Source organism: Sitophilus oryzae, unplaced genomic scaffold (assembly GCF_002938485.1).
Source record: "Sitophilus oryzae breed Bouriz unplaced genomic scaffold, Soryzae_2.0 scaffold_801_pilon_pilon, whole genome shotgun sequence".
NCBI lineage: Eukaryota > Metazoa > Arthropoda > Insecta > Coleoptera > Curculionidae > Sitophilus > Sitophilus oryzae.
The window spans coordinates 1,966,081-1,979,877 of NW_022147419.1; the positions used below are offsets into that span (position 1 = coordinate 1,966,081).

The 13,797-nt window shown below is 31.5% G+C and overlaps 1 protein-coding gene across 1 annotated transcript in view; it reads left to right on the forward strand.

Moving 5' to 3' along the window:
- Positions 1-13,797, forward strand: part of LOC115888546 (calmodulin-binding transcription activator 1) — a 517,884-nt gene that overhangs the window by 484,925 nt on the left and 19,162 nt on the right. The window contains exons 25-26 of the mRNA XM_030908300.1: positions 10,122-10,189; positions 13,257-13,420. Coding sequence (XP_030764160.1) covers positions 10,122-10,189; positions 13,257-13,420 — 232 coding nt within the window. The remainder of the gene's footprint in view (positions 1-10,121; positions 10,190-13,256; positions 13,421-13,797) is intronic.

Sequence of the window (13,797 nt, forward strand, 5' to 3'; positions counted from 1 at the left end):
GTTTATCTCTCACTTTTTATCAATCAAATTTAATAAAGGTATATTTTAAGTTGACAATAGCGTATATTATGAGAAAAACAATTGCTGTTATATTGTCTTAAAGGAAATTAAATGCAACACACGTAAGAATAGTTTAACATTTTCAGACAACACTGATATTGAACAAAATTCACTTATAAAAATCCTTAAAGGCAGTCTTAGGTTTCAGAAAGATGAAATAACTAATATAGTTTATTTGAATATATCATTTTTAACAAAGTTTTGCAAAGCCATGAGTAGTTTCTCAAAATTCACAATAAAAAAATATTTTTATCAAAAATAACTTTGTAATCCAAAGTTTAATAACACCAATTAAAAGTAATAACACCATTATTAAAATTTCCACAATGTACTATTTATAATGCTCAGTTATTGTAAAAATTATCATAAATTCTATTACAAATACACGTCTGAAAAACTGCTGTTGTAAAAAAAGTATATACTTGGAAAAGGAAATAAAAGAAACTTAGACACACTTACAGCGTAAATAAATACAATGACGATGGATAATGTGAGATGGGATATCAGTAGATGTTTTTTTAAATGTTATGTTTAATTATTATTTATTAAAAATTCGGCGCAATTAAAGTTTATATCCATTATATACGTATAAAGTGTATCAAATGCAATCAAACTTTAAAGCGTAGTTTACACGGGCAAGTAAAGTATCGCAAGTATATGTCTGAGAGCACTTCTACCAAACTTGCATAATGTAAACAGTATCCGAAAGCACTCTCCCAGCAAGTCACAAAACTGGCGGGGAAGTGGTTGCGACGAAAGGCGCTTGCAAGTGTAAACATGTTGGGAGAGTGCTCTAGCAAGTTAAAATTTATTTCCGTCTTGTTGAAAGTTTTTGGTGCAAGTGATTTCCGAAAGCGTGTTAAATAACGATATTAAAATGGAGTATGTGGTCGAAAGAAGATACCATCACATTGATTAATTTATTTGAAGGATTTCCGGAATTATGGCAAAAAAAATCGAAAATTTACAGAAATAGAGCTAAAAAGCAAAAAGCAATCAAATTTATAGCTGACAAATTCAACACAACTAAGGCTGAGATTCAGCGGAAGCTACATAATATTCGTACCCAAGCAAACCAGGAGTGGAACAAAATTATAAAAAGAAAAAGTAAAATCGACTTCTGACATTCGCAGAAAATTGTTTAAATGCTTTGGATCTTCATTTCTTTTTTTTAATAACATCGCGTAAGCTCCAAGACTAGGCTTTCTGGCAATCCATTCTTTAACCCATATTCTTTTTCTAGATTTTCTTGACTGTTTACGTAAAATTGCAACTAGAAGAGCAGTGGCTGCAGCTCTCTTTTTACTTCGCGACATTTTTCTACTAAACACTTGTGCAATATACACCATACCGTGTATACGTGCATGCAATTTCTTGCTCACAGCATATGCCTAGGAAGTACTTGTTGCAAGAAATTGCTTTAAAATTTGCTTAAAAAAATGCATGAAATTGCATTGCGTGAAATTGCATGCACGTTTACACGGTATGGTGTATATTGCACAAGTATACTGTTTAGTAGAAAAATGTCGCGCCGTAAAAAGAGACCTGCAGCCACTGCATTTCTGTTGCAATTTTATGCAAACAGTCAAGAAAATCTAGAAAAAGAGTACGGGTTAAAGAATGGATTGGCCAGAAGGCCTAGTCTTGGAGCTTACGCGATGTTATTAAAAAAAATAAGAAATGAAGACCCAAAGCATTTAAACAATTTTCGGCGAATGTCAGAAGTCGATTTTACTTTTTTTTATAATTTTGTTCCGCTCCTGGTTTGCTTGGGTACGAATATTATGTAGCTTTCGCTTAATCTCAGCCTCAGTTGTGTTGAATTTGTCAGCTATAAATTTGATTGCTTTTATCTCTGTAAATTTTCGATTATTTTTGCCACAATTCCGGAAATCCTTCAAATAAATTAATCAAAGTGATGGTATCTTCTTTCGACCACATACTCCATTTTAATATCGTTATTTAACACGCCTTCGAAAATCACTTGCACCAAAAACTTTCAACAAGACGGAAATAAATTTTAACTTGCCAGAGCACTCTCCCCACCTGTTTACACTTGCAAGCGTCTTTCGTCGCAACCACTTCCCCGCCAGTTTTGTGACTTGCTGGGAGAGTGCTTTCGGATACTGTTATGCAAGTTTCGTAGAAGTGCTCTCAGACATATACTTGCGATAATTTACTTGCCCGTGTAAACTAAGCTTTAGGCGTCCGGTTGATGACGTCACGAATAAGCTGTGCGGCCTTGTTATTGCGCTGGTGCCGATACAGTACGTTAATACGGATTTTCTATTATTAAACAATTTAATATAATATTATGTGATTAAACAAAGAGCGCCGTCAGAATTGGCTTGGAAATGAAGACCGCTGTTATTTCATATGCAAAATATTATGGTATATGTCATTAATCGTCATTCCAAAGCCAACTAAACGACTTTTTTCGATCATACGACATATTCAGTACCTATAAAAGAATTTTTATTTTTGTTGTTTATTATATGTTTAACACGAATAAATGTTCAATACATAAACGCAGATTTTTCATCCATAGATATTTTCGTCAAACGTATTACAGATATTGCACATTGTAATATGGCAAAACAGAGTGGCTTTCAGATCCACACCCTCTTCGACATGCCTTCGCCGGGCGAATTAGAGAAAATAAGTGTTTTATGTGTTGACCGCAGAACGATTGGCGTCTCCACCGCGCAGCACTCGAGACGTAAGGGGAAATCGAATCAGCCTTTTCGCGAATTCGCCCATTAAGTTGCGTATCTTTCCCAATTCTTTCAATCAACGATTATACTCCTTTCTTAATTTTTATATTCAAAGACTAATTTAAATATGACGTGAAAAGCTATTTTAACATTGCTAGTTTTGGGAAGCAAGATACTCTTTTATATTTAATGTGACTGTAAATAATTTATTTTTTGTGAAAGCGTTTCGAAATTGACAGTTTTTGATATTTGAGATTCGAAATGACATTCTTTTAGGCACTAGTATAAAAAAGTGACACTTGTTTAAGCACTAGTGCCTAAAAGTAAAAAATGACACGTTAGAAACAATGAAAATATTTATTTATTATAAATCTTAAAGGTACAATTATTTAAATTATTAAAGTGAATACAAGAGGCATCCAGCTTTTCGTCTCTAAGAGAAATGCAAGTTGTAGGAGTCAGAATAAGTAAATTTCTTGTACTGGCAATACTGGTAGCTTCTGCTTCTACGTGAACTGCTTTTAATTTCTTATTTGGCGTATCTTTCTGTCCCACGATTCTTATTGCTATTTTGGTTTTCTGTTCAATAGAATTTTCAATTTAACCTTCAGCAACCGAGCTTAATCGCCAACCTCCATGTCGCTTTAAAACTGTTATATCCGCTCCTGAATCTGCCAACATTGTTGCAGAGCTGCCCCGGAAACAATGACCAATATATTCAATGGCGTTCGAGAGTCCAAGAAATTCCGCTATCTTTTTTTGCACACCTCCAATTGTATTGATTTCAACTAGCAGAGTACAGCATTGATTTTTTCGATACGTCAAGAGAAATCGCTGATGTGTCACATTGAGTGGTCAAAGTTTTGCGTACTTACGAAATACACGTAAGAAATTGATACCATGTATTGGTCCCTCAGTAATCGTAAACACTCTTGGAAAATGAGTTTTTGTATTCGGAATCTTCAAACTAATAAATGATGATCTTTAATGGCATCTACGGTCAAAAACGTGATTTCTTCCTTCCGACATGCTCCAAATACTCCAACGATTAAGACAACTTTAGCTAACAGGAATTCTTTGTCTTGCCTTGTCTCGGTTTTGGCTTTGCTACTGGGCAATTGCCAGCAGGAATTCTTTGTCATCGGCTTCTTTCATAAAGCGATCTATTTCCAGTTTTGTAAATACTTCTGATTTCTTTGCCTGATATCCGGAAGCTTTTCTTTTTAAAAATGCAATAAGGTTTGTGAATTTGCTAATATCTACGTTTCTGTTCAGGTAAATCATGGTGCAGAGCATCGAATATTTACTCCACAGAGTTGACGGCTTTAAGGTAGTGGATAACTTCAGGAAATAGGCTAGCAATACCTTTTCTCTGAAATTCTCAACATGTTCTTTGACCCAGATTTCAAAGTTGTTGTAGGTGGTATAAAGTTTTTCGACTTCTCTGGCACTAACCTGGATATCGCAGTTTCAGCAGCTTGTTGAATATCCAAAGACTCGTCATTATCACTCATTTTTTCACAAAACTTTGTAGGAAATACGGCGACGTTTGAACCTGACAGATCTTTGGCATTAAACAATGCATAAACAATGCCCATACAATGCCTTAGAAACCGATTTCCAGAACATTTTAAAAAATGTTTAAAAATAATAATAACAATAGCATGAAAATCTCAAATTACCCGCTTTCACAAAAAATCTTGTAAGAAATTCGTTGCGAAAAGAGTGTTTTAAGCACTCGACGTATTGTCCAATTTTGCGTCCCGTGCTTAAAACACATTCATTTCGCAACTTGTTACGTAAATAGCTATTTTTGATCTTGGGTTAAAAATAATATTAGACTAGTTTGGAACTAGTAACTTTAAATATTCTTAAATAGTGAAAGAGATTTCTGTGTAAAGAGCTTTCCAAGAATCGGGCACCTCTATATTTTTTATTACCATGAGATCATATCTGTTAAATGTGCTGGGTTAGCTGATAAGTCGCCTCTGGGATATTGTGACACTCGTACCTGTTCCAACCTGTTTAACGTCTTTAGTTTTGTTTTTTTAACATTTATCATTGTTTCGTATTTGAGACTGAAGTATTTCAGACGAAATCAGCTCAACCAGAGGTGAGTTATTTGCGAACTATAGTTTTAAGAAAAGTTTAGGTATTTTTATTATATAAATAATGTTAATAAAATATAAATAAGTATTAAAAACTATTTTAAAAATAAGGATACCTGTTCTTTGGATTTATAAACTTAGAGATCAGACTCAAATATAACATATTTTTATTAACTTCATATCTCTTAATGCTAAATCAGTGTTTCTTTCTTCTTTTTTTTTTGATAATAGGAAGAGTACATTTAAAAATAGTTAATTTTTCTATGTACAGAACTTTATAAATCTGATATTATTCTTACTGGTTAGTGTAGGTTCATTTAAAAAAATAATATTAGTAATATTTTCTGGCATTTTGAATACTAATAATTTGGAGTATATTTTAACAAATGCATGTCTCCAAAAATATTGCGTAGTTCAAACAATATCAAAATTATATTTGAGAGGCTGATAGCAAAAGTGGGTTAAAATTTTACTCTCGGCAAAAACGGTTTGCGTTTTTCAGAGGGCAAAAGCGGTTTAAGTAGCAATGAGAGCAAAAATGAGAGAAAGAAACTTTACCGTAAAAATGGGTTATAATTATATGCCACTTTTACTCTAAGATTAAAAATATTCCTTTTTTGTCCGAAGAAAAAATCGTTAATTTACTATTAGATAAAAAAATCTGTTTGCGTATTTGCCAGTCAGTTTATTCATGTTCCTCTAGTTTTCTATACAAAAATAACATTTGCACCATATGCAACAAGTAGTGTAAAAATCAACTTTTTATAAGCTTTTATTTAATTTGCTTTGTATGTATGTTTGTTCGGGGCAAATCTTGTAAGCTAAATTAGAACCACTTCCTTTGATTGTAGGAAATTATACATTTTTTACAAGGCATGACCAAATTTTTGACAGCTGTTAAAATGGCGGCCAAAATGGCGCCATTTTGAGGTTTTGATTTTTTAAAATTCTATTATAAAAAAATTTATTTATTATAATATAGGTATATTGTGGGTATATACATATGAAAAAAAAATATGTGGGCGGCTATCTTGAAAAAATGACAGTTTAATGACATGTCAAAATTTCGAAGTGAACCGATTTTGATAAAATCGACATAATATATATATATATATATATATATATATATATATATATATATATATATATATATATATATATATATATATATATATATATAGGATGGCCATGGGCTAAAATGAAAGAAGAAAAATTCAGCTGTCAGAATTGACAGCTGTCCAAAAAATTTCAAAGTTGTCCGATTTTGATAAAAATCGATATATTGGATGCCCCCTACCCCATAGTCGGTTTTCGTTTTATTTGTCTCACATTTGAACTGTCAAATTTGACAGCTGTCGTTTTTTTAAGTTCTCCTTTGTTAATGAAAATCGATATACATATTATTAGGATGCCCATAGAAAGTTATTTAAGAAAAACCAGCATAACTAAAAAGTAAAAAATAAATTTTAAGAAAAAGAACTTTTTTAAAAACAAGCTTTTATTTAAATACACAAAAAAGAAAAAAAAAACTTTTTCTTTAAAATTTTTATTATAAACTTTATAACTTCATTACATAATTTTAATATTATATTAAATCTTGTCGCGAGATTTGAGTGTACAGTTGCACTCATAAAAATCTGGTACGACAACTTTACTTTAAGTATATACAATATACATGACAATCTAAAACCTGTGTCTACCCTGTCTCATTTTGAAAGTTTGTCTTATGATACACCACTAGAAAAGGAATTACAAGATAAAGTTGTCGTACAACTGTACACTCAAATCTCGCTACAAGCTTTTATATAATATAAAATTATGTAAAGACGTTATAAAAAGTTCATAATAAAAATTTTAAAGAATTTTTTTTTTTTTTAGTGTATTTAAATTGCTAAGGGCATAAAATCAGTTCTATGAATTGATTTTTACAACGTTGTAGCTGGGGGGGGTAAGGGGTGGGGGCGTTGTGACTCCGTCCCATAAAAAGTATAAAATATTATATATGCATGTTTATTACAAATTTATTTTATTTTTTACTCTACTAATGAAATGAGGAAATTAAGTGTACTTACTTATCTATTATCCTTAAAGTCACTGAACACTGAATTTATTTTTTCAAATACAAATTCGTAAATAAATTATATTAAATAAAAATAAAACAAAATTCAAAAAAATATTAAACAAATAAAAATATTATATTCTTCCGTATTACACGTGCGGACACAATCAATGCAAATACGTATGTGGTCCCAGTCCGCATTTTCTTTTCGAAAAATCGCATAAAAGAGGGAGTAATTTATTTTTTCTATGAAATATATTTTTCTTCAAATGGCATCGGCGGCGGCGGTCCGTGTGTGATATCAAAGCGCGTGCCGAAGTCAAAAGGTGCCGACCAGATATAAACTAAACAAGTTATATTCGGAAGTGCACATCTAGACAATGGAAATAATTTTTGTATAATTATATTCTTCACTTTTGAAAATTTCCGAGCCGTTAGGCTTTATATTTTCCTATAACTAAAATACTGTGTTTTGTAATATCAAACTCATTATCTTATAGGTATAAAAATGTGTGTGAAACACAAAAATTAAATAAACAGCAGTACAGCAGTGTGAAGCAAAAAATATAAATAATTACTATATCAATAGGTATATACCGTATGATAAAAAAACGGCATCCAGTTGGCTTGGAAATAAACATCAATGACATTCCCCATATAATTTTACATATAAAATGACAGCGAACTTCATTTCATAGTCATCGCTGACGCCGTTCTTTTTCGGTCATATTGTATCTTTTAAAAAAGATTTAAATCTTTTTAAAATAAAATAAGTCGTTAAAAAAGATTTAAGTATTTTAAGTCATCTTTCGAAATAAATGAAATGACTTAAGTCATTTGATTTATCGACTTAAAATCAAATGACTTAAGTCACTAAAATGATTTAAGTCAAAAAGACTTAAGTTTTCTGTGAGCTTGCAGCTCTGCTAGAGATGCTTTTGCCATACTGAACAACACCATAGACAAGAAAGATAAACAACACACTAAAATAGGTGCAAAAACACGAAATAAAATTTAGTATGAAGTGCAGTTTTACACGGGCGGAGCATTCGCTCAAACCGTCCGCGCTGATCGTCCCTGTTGTGCCGTTTCACATGGAGCGGGCCGTCCGGCGTCCGCGCGGACCGTCCGTTTATTGAAGAGGTACTATGAGCTTGTATGAGTATTTTGACATGGGCGCGGATGGTCCGCCCGTATGATTTCGTCCAACAGCCATCCGTCGATCCCTTGCTTCGACGGATCATCCGCGCCTATGTGAAAGTATTCATACATTCAATACTCATGGTACTTGTTCAACCAATGGGCGATCTACAGGTGAAAGTACTCCGTCAATTCTTAAAAATACACACAATGGTCCACGATGGTCCGCACGTCCGCTCCATGTGAAACAGCACTCAATACTCAATAGTATTATAAAAACGTCCCTTCGATAGTACATAAATACGGCAGCGCGCAGAGTAAAAAGAACCATTTTCTTATCGTCTATCGAATCTACGTATTATTTTCTTAGCGCAAAACGGGTTAATATTTTATAGCTTTTTTGCCCTGAATATTTTGTCGAACCATTTTTGCGCTGATTAATATTCGATTTACTTTTGCCCAAAGTTGTGATGTATATGCTATTTTTGATCTTAGAGAAAATTTAAACCCACTTTTGCTTTGAACAAAATTTTATCCCACTCTTACTTTCGACCTCTCATTTGATATACTGGATGTCTTTTATTGTCAACTTTTGTATTGTTTGTATTATACAGGGTGTTTCAAAACAAATGCGAAAAACTTTAGGGGGTGATTCCTTGTTCAAAATAAAGGGTAGTTTGCTTTATAAACGTTGGGTCAAAAGTCAACCATTAGGGAGATATCGCGGTACAAAGATGGCGGAAAATAATGTTTTTATTTTTTATCTTGAAAACGAAAAGAGATAGACTAATGAAATTTTATGGAAGCATTACTGTTATGAAAACACCCTTTCATGTAATTTTTTTACTTTTTTAAAATGAGTGGAAGGGGTTGAAATAAACTACCCCTATCATTCTTGTTAACGAAGTTTAAAGAAAATTCTTATCAAACACATGCAAATACTTTAATTTGGATAGTTTAGTTTGTTTAGAAACTTTTTTACCTCTTGTGTTTTTTTGATAAAACTCACCGATTGGAAATTAAAAAATAAAATGTAAAGCATTACATGTCTGGACAAAAAATATTTTTAGATTAAGAATCTAGTGATAATAATGATAATAATAATCATCTAGATAATAACGTATTGCAGTAGAGTAATGTCAAATAAAATAATATTAGGAAAATCCTAAAAAGTAACAGCGACCGATTTTTTCCTAAAAAAATTACAGCAGCCCACTAGATTCTTTTCAGAAAATGTTTTTGTCCTGACATGTAATGCTTTACATTTTATTTTTTAATTTCAAATCGGTGAGTTTTATCAAAAAAATACAAGAGATAAAAAAGTTTCTAAACAAACTAAACTATCCAAATTAATTAATTTTTGCATGTATTTGATAAGATTTTTCTTTAAATTTCGTTAATAAGAATGATAGGGGTAGTTTATTTCAACCCCTTCCACTCATTTTAAAAAAGTGAAAAAATTACCAGAAAGTGTGTTTTCATAACAGTAATGCTTCCATAAAATTTCATTAGTCTATCTCTTTTCGTTTTCAAGATAAAAAATAAGAACTTTATTTTTCCGCCATCTTTGTACCGCGATATCTCCCTAATGGTTGACTTTTGACCCAACGTTTATGAAGCAAACTACCCTTTATTTTGAACAAGGAATCACCCCCTGAAGTTTTTCGCATTTGTTTTGAAACACCCTGTATACTATTAGATATAGTTAAAGAACAGAATATTTCACAAAAACCTGAAACTCATAGCAAACTAAATTATATAAATATTTAACTATAAACAATGCTATTTTTTATAATCTTTTGATCTTTTTTGTACATAATTAAAAGATCAAATTCCCAATTCAAATCAAAAATCAGTTTTAGAATAGAATACGCAGTTTTTTACAATGATTGGCTTTCAGTATGGGCTTATGCTTAGCTTGCATGTGTTTTATTTGTTTTATCTTAGCATATCCTTTACTATCTTGTTTATTCTGATGACTTTAAATTAATTTTGAATTGTGGCAGTGTTTTATCCCTTTTTTTTGGAAACTTTTTACAGGGGAACAAGACGCCAGAGTTTTGACGCTTGCAGAACAAATTATTGCTGCCATGCCTGACAGAATAAAGGTAAATAATTAATATATAAGTCTAGAACTCTTACGAAATATGTTTTTATACCGGGTGCGTCTCGAAAGTGGCTCACCCCTATAACTTTTTTTATTTTCTCAGATAAAAAATCGAAATTTGGTATATTAATATATGACATAAATTAGGATTGATTGACGTATTCAATTGTTTTCTGTCACTTCCTGTTTCACCGGAAATGACTACAACTTTAGATTTTTAAATAGCACCCTCGGTATATTTCTGCTTTATTCGATAGAAAATGACACTCTGAATAGAATGACATATTATGTGTCAACTTTTGACATTTTCGAATATGGTTTATTTGAAATTGCAACATGCGATTCATAACGATAATTTGACTCGAAATACAAAATGTGTGGTACCAAATTATTCGCAAAAAAATGCTTTTCCCAAATATGCTAATGAGTCACCCTCGTTCCATTTGAAAAAAATCAGATATGATTAAAAATACTATTTGGGCATCTTTTAATCGACCTGGACAAGACACGAATAACATTAGACGATCAAATCTATTTTTCGAAGGCTTCTTGACTAAAAATTAGTGTTTTTAACACAGCCATGGCACTCTAGATTGAAATTTAAAATTCAATTTTGTTTTAAACAAAAATGTCAAAAGTTGACATATGATATGTCATTATATTTAGAATGTCATTTTCTATCGAATAAAGTAAAAAAATACCGATAGTGCCATTTAAAAATCAAAAGGTGTAGTAATTTCCGGTGAAACAGGAAGTGACAAAAAACAATTGAATACGTCAATCAATCCTAATTTATGTCATATACTAACATACCAAATCTCATTTTTTATCTGAAAAAATAAAAAAGTTATAGGGGGTGAGCCACTTTTGAGACGCACCCGGTATAATATTGTATAGAAATATCTTACCTCAAAGGATATAAATAAACTTTAATCTATTGTTGGCTAATCATGTATAGTTCCTTATATTAACAAGGAATAATCATTTTGTTTTTCGCCATTTGTTTTGAAACACTATACAGGGTCCGGCAATAGTGCGTCGGGCATCTGTAGCTCCTAGAATAAAAAACTTGGAAATTTTGTTTAAGTGCTAACCTAAAGTATATACCAGGATGAATTTCAGAAAAATATTTTAACTTCTACAGGGTGGCTCAAAAAAGTGTGAGTGGATGAGGATGATTTTTTTAAATGGAACACCCTGTATATTATTGCATTTTTGGATTTCTTTCAGATCACTTTACATAACCCTAAGATATTAATAAATATATTTCGATAGTTTCAGAGATATTAAAAAATAAGTCAAAAATATATATTTTTCAGCCCTTCTTAAAAAAAATTATTAAAAATACAAGAACTGTTCTGAAATCAAAACTATATTAGGTATTTACTTTAGATGGTCTGTACTTACTTTGCTATAAATATAAATATCGTAAATCATACAGGATGTTCAAAATTCTACACCAAACTTTCTAAAATATAAAATAATTTTTCTTCGTTTTTTTAAATGGAATGTATATTATTTTTTCAATAAACGGAGAATTAAAAAATTAAAATTTTTTGTATTTAAAGTATTTCAAAATTTTTAACGGTTTCGCAGATATTTGGACTTTTATATTTCATATGGCATTTTCCACAGTAAATTTTTATCAAAGCCACCCAATGATTTTTCTCTCGTATTTTACCATTGAAAGCGCCATATGAAATAATACTGCGTATATCTGCGAAACAGTTAAAAATTTTGAAATACCGTGAAGTGGGGTGACTTTGCCCAATTCTGAATTTTAAATCGTGTTTATTTCAAAAATTGTTGTATTTTCTCAAATGCGCATGGTCTATGCTATAAGTGGTAATAAGGACAACACAACAATAATACGCTTTTTTGTTTATTAAACAAATATATATGTAAAAAAAGGAAAAAACTGGATGGGCAAAGTTAGTTGCTTATATGGGGTGTCTTTGCCCTCTTCCTTATTCTTATTGATAGACCAAAGCCACCCCATTTAAAAGCATAATTACGTAAAAGATGCTTCATCACCCTCAATATTATAACGAACTTCTGCATAATACTTACCTCAATATAGCGTGGTTAACTATTGCAGCCACGTAGAAGTTTGAAACGCACAAAATAGGCTTTAAAAACAGATTTGGCTTCACAGCACTGTAAATGCTACATCGCAACTGACGGCAAGCGTTTAGCGACGTTCCGAGACGTGGGGCGCCTCCACCCATAATTTACCGATAACACATAACGCGTTCTTTTCAAGTAGTGGCTACGGCTACGTCTACCATATTTTCGGACGGAATTTGGCAAAGTCACCCCAAGAGGCAAAGTCACCCCATTTCACGGTACTCTAAATACAAAAAATGATCATTTTTTAATTCTCCATCTAATAAAAAAATAATATACAGGGTGTTCTATTTAATAAAACAAAGAAAAAAAATATTTTATATTTTAGAAAGTTTGGCGTAGAATATTGAACATCCTGTATGATTTACGATTACCATATTTATAGCAAAGTAAGAACAGACCATCTAAAGTAAATACCTAATATAGTTTTGATTTCAGAACACTTCTTGTATTTTTAATAATTTTTTTAAGAAGGGCTGAAAAATATATATTTTTGATATATTTTTCAATATCTCTGAAACTATCGAAATATATTTATTCATATCTTAGGGTTATGTAAAGTGATCTGAAAGGAATCCAAAAATGCAATAATATACAGGGTGTTCCGTTTAAAAAAAATCATCCAGGTTCACTCACACTTTTTTGAGCTACCCTATAGAAGTTAAAATATTTTCCTGAAATACATCCTGATACATACTTTAGGTTTGCACTTAAACAAAATTCTCAAGTTTTTTATTCTAGGAGCTACTATTGCCGGACCCTGTATAAATATCCTTTTTAGACGTTAGATAAGTTCTATTAATGTATTAAGTGGAAAATCACTAGAGAATTAACTCCATAGATACTTATTTCGAAGCAACATCTTTATATAAATGTGTTAATAATAAATAGTTCAAAAAACTTGAGGAAATTAAAGAAATTGAATTAAAATATGTTTTTAGAACGAGTCAGAAGACCTTCTTATGGAAAACAGTCCCGGACCTCCCGACAGCCAACAGTCCACAGAGACCCTCTATGACGTCTACATGGAGCCGCTCTTGGAACAATCTTCTTCCAACTTTGAGACTACGGAGTTTAGTTTTGAATTTTCCGATAACAATTATAGGTAAGTGTCGTACCAAAACACCTAACAGTGTTTAAGCTTATTTCCTTCTTTGATACTAACGCCTGAAACCGGAAATTAAATATATGTAGAGATCTTAGGCTGATTAAATGTTGAATTCATCTTTAAAGAGTCTGAAACACATTGCACTCAATTTGCCTATTTTATCTAATTATTTAGCGAATTTTGTAGTTACAGCGTTACACTAGCAAACGATATATTATAATCACTAATTCAAGAATGTGAATAATAAAGAAACAATTACTATACACTAAGAAATTATGAACAATGTTCAGTAAGATATTAGAGAGTAGAGTTTTTAGTCAAGTTTAAATATACAGGGTTGTTCACCACATACGACACGGAGTATTGCAGCTAAA